Source organism: Lottia gigantea (assembly GCF_000327385.1).
Source record: "Lottia gigantea unplaced genomic scaffold LOTGIsca_27, whole genome shotgun sequence".
Classification (NCBI taxonomy): domain Eukaryota; kingdom Metazoa; phylum Mollusca; class Gastropoda; family Lottiidae; genus Lottia; species Lottia gigantea.
Window position 1 is genome coordinate 1,925,441 of NW_008708846.1, and position 3,228 is coordinate 1,928,668.

General features: G+C 37.2%; 1 protein-coding gene across 1 annotated transcript in view; it reads left to right on the forward strand.

Annotated features, from left to right (window-relative positions):
- LOTGIDRAFT_232262 (hypothetical protein) overlaps positions 1-3,228 on the forward strand; it is a 23,082-nt gene continuing 19,854 nt past the window's right edge. The window contains exons 1-2 of the mRNA XM_009056312.1: positions 1-277; positions 923-1,040. Coding sequence (XP_009054560.1) covers positions 107-277; positions 923-1,040 — 289 coding nt within the window. The 5' untranslated portion in view covers positions 1-106. The remainder of the gene's footprint in view (positions 278-922; positions 1,041-3,228) is intronic.

Below are 3,228 nucleotides of genomic sequence, written 5' to 3' on the forward strand. Positions count from 1 at the left end.
AGATGTTTCCGAAATAAAGACTGGAAGGATGGTGTAGTTTACAGAACTGCATTTGTTATACTTCTGCATAATAACCACACAACGATTTCAACTAATCAAACTCAACATGAGATTTTCCTTGCAAAAATTAATTCTTGCTATCGGTGCAATTGTCCTGGTACAGATAGCTATATACTTATGGAACAGCAATAAACCTCGACGTAATCAGAAAACTGTTTTTGTCATGAAACAAATGCAGCGTAAACAAATTTTAGAAGACGGCTCTTGTGATTTTAATGTAAGTATATATAAGTATTTATGGTAAGGTCGTGCAAAAACAAAAAGGAATTGTGTAAATAGAAATGGCATGTTCCATGTTTTTATTCAGATTACGGCATCTCTTTTCGATATCTCCTATTTTGTTATACAGAAATATTTTGTTAAAAACCTATGATGTCATGATAACCTATTATGTCATGAAAACCTATTACGTTATGTTGACCTATTATGTTATGATGAGTGAGCCACGGTGGCTCAGTGGGTTAGACGCTTGCATGCTAACCTGAATGTCCTGGATGCAATCCCGGCATAGGTCGAAATTTTTTAACCAGGTTTCGCCTCTGTCAGTGATTGAAAAAGAGTAGTCGTTAGGGTGGGACAATAAACCGAGGCCCCGTGTGTTACAGGCTGTGCACGTTAAAGATAACTCGATAGTTGGAAATTGAAAGAGAGCAGGCCGTATGCCCCCGTCCTGGCAAAATTTCCCTCATTGCACCCTACATAGTGCAGAAAAGTAGGACGTAAACCTCCATTCATTTCATTTCATTTTTAAGGTTATGATGACCTATTATGTTCTATTGACTTATTAATATGTTAAGAATACCTATTTATAAATTGATTTAAGATAAACAAAAGAAATATAAAGCACTTTAAATTGTTTCAGAAATGCAATCCTGTAAAAGAGGGAATGTTGAATGTACACTTGATACCTCACAGTCACGATGATGTAGGGTGGTTAAAGACTGTAGAGCAGTATTACACGGGAGAGGCTGGTGGTTCCGGTAAGTAGCCCATTCCTCTGATGTTTTCGGTGGTGAGTCCAGTGCATAGTTATTCATGAAGAAAAACCCGAATCTTGTAAGCAATGAACGGTGGGCCCTGAGCGGTTACAGTGCGGTTATGTGGATTCATTTATTAAAATGAATAATATTTTCGCCGGTTATTTTGAAATTGTCATCATCAGTAGTATGTTTGTTTTGTATTTAAAAGTGGGAGAGATTTATCACACACGTTATGGATTGTTCAAACTTATTCACCATCTGTCTACATTTGCAACATACACTAAAATTGTGATGTGATTTTGATGAATTTTGGCATTGATCTTTCCCAGATTAACAGCTGGGCAAACAGCAATAAGGAGGAAAATTCAAAGATTATCAGGTTTCGGGGAAGGGAGGGTTTGATTCTCCCAAATGTACAGGCCTAGGGTGGAGCAGACACTTTATTTAGAAATTAGGATTAAGGGTCTTGATATTGGGTTTTCTTCTGTTCTTATTCTGATCTGAAATTAGAAAAAATAACTCGCCCGATGGGCGAGATGTATAGTATCTGTTATGTACGGATTGTTTTTAGTTTACTATGAACAATATTATCATTTAAGTTCTTATTTTTTGAATATGCAACTATCATTTTCTGCTTATAGACATGGGGGAATTTCTCTTGAAGGCTCTTATAGTGGGCATGAACTATCTTGCTTGCTCGATTGCTGGTTGTGTTAAACGGGACAACAAAGGGTGCTATGCCTACATTATGATGAATATTTAGTCCTATAGGTCTTGCTGTATTCAATGTCTCAATCCAATGGGCCTCCCTAGATTGACGGAATTTGGTAGTTTCATCTTCGGGCAAGTCAATTTCTATACGCTCAATTGGGATTAGGGTGAGATCGTCTATTGAATGGTCGTCGAGGTTGAAATGATTAGAAACAGGCTTGTCTTTCTTTAATTTGATGTCTGACCTATGAGCATTAAAGCGAGTTCGTAAATTATTCTTAGTTTCTCCTACATATTGTTTGGGGCATTTCTTGCATGAAATTAAATATATTACATTCGAATGTTCACATGTTAGATGTTCCTGGATCGGGTACCTTTTATTCGTAGAGTTGCTTACAAAATAATGAGTTTCTGATATAAAGGGACATGTTTTGCATCTACTGGACAAACATGGAGCACTTCTTAAACCTGGAGGTACTTCGGCATAAAGTCTGTTTTTAGCTGCTATCTGTGCTAAGGTGGAATTTTTTATGTTTCGTAAAAATCGTTTTTGAGTACCCACGCTCTTTCAGTTTTGAGAAAACAATCGTACAGGCTTGGTTGAAATCAGAAGATTTGTACAAATTCGATGAAATCGTAAAACTTGTGACTTAATTATACCAGAAAAGGTATGTTTTAGGTGAAAGGAGCTCTTGTGCAAGAGTTGATGAGTATCAGTATCTTTGAAATACACTTTAATATCCAGTTTATTTGTTTCTGCTATGGAATCTCCCTTAAAGACTGTGGTATCGAGAAAGTCTATGCTTTTGTCACTCACGTTTGCGGTTAGTTTGATAGAAGGATGGTGGTTGTTGAGAATTTCAAAGAATTCCCAAAACTGTTCGATAGAATAAGTCCAAACCATAAAAATGTCATGCAAAAAGCGTCCGTAAAAAAGTGGATCAAATGGACAGAGGGGCAACACCTCACGTTCCCACTCTGCCATGAAAAGGTTTGCGTACGAAGGGGTGAATCGTTTGCCCATTGCTGTCCCTGAAGTTTGTAAATATGTTTTACCATTAAATGTGAAATCGTTTCGACTAAGACAAATCTCTAAAAGCTGTAGAATTGCATCGTCGGGTCTGTTTGGATCTGGGTTTCTATTAAAAGCTTTACGAACTGCCGTTAAACCAGTAGTGTTATCGATATTGGTATACATAGAAGAAACGTCGATAGAAATTAAAATAGCATTAGAGGGAACTCGAAGATTTTTTTATCTTATTGACAAAATCGGTTGTGTCTTTAAGGTAGGCGCGATGTTGGCATGCTAGAGGTAGTAAGAAATGATCAATGTATTCTGACACTGCATATGACTCACTACCACAGTCAGATATAATCGGGCGGCCTTTAGGGATTTTATTCCAGATAAACCACTCCTTGGTTGGATTCTTATGGATTTTAGGCAAAGTGTACAAATGTCTCTCGCGACAATCAGGTT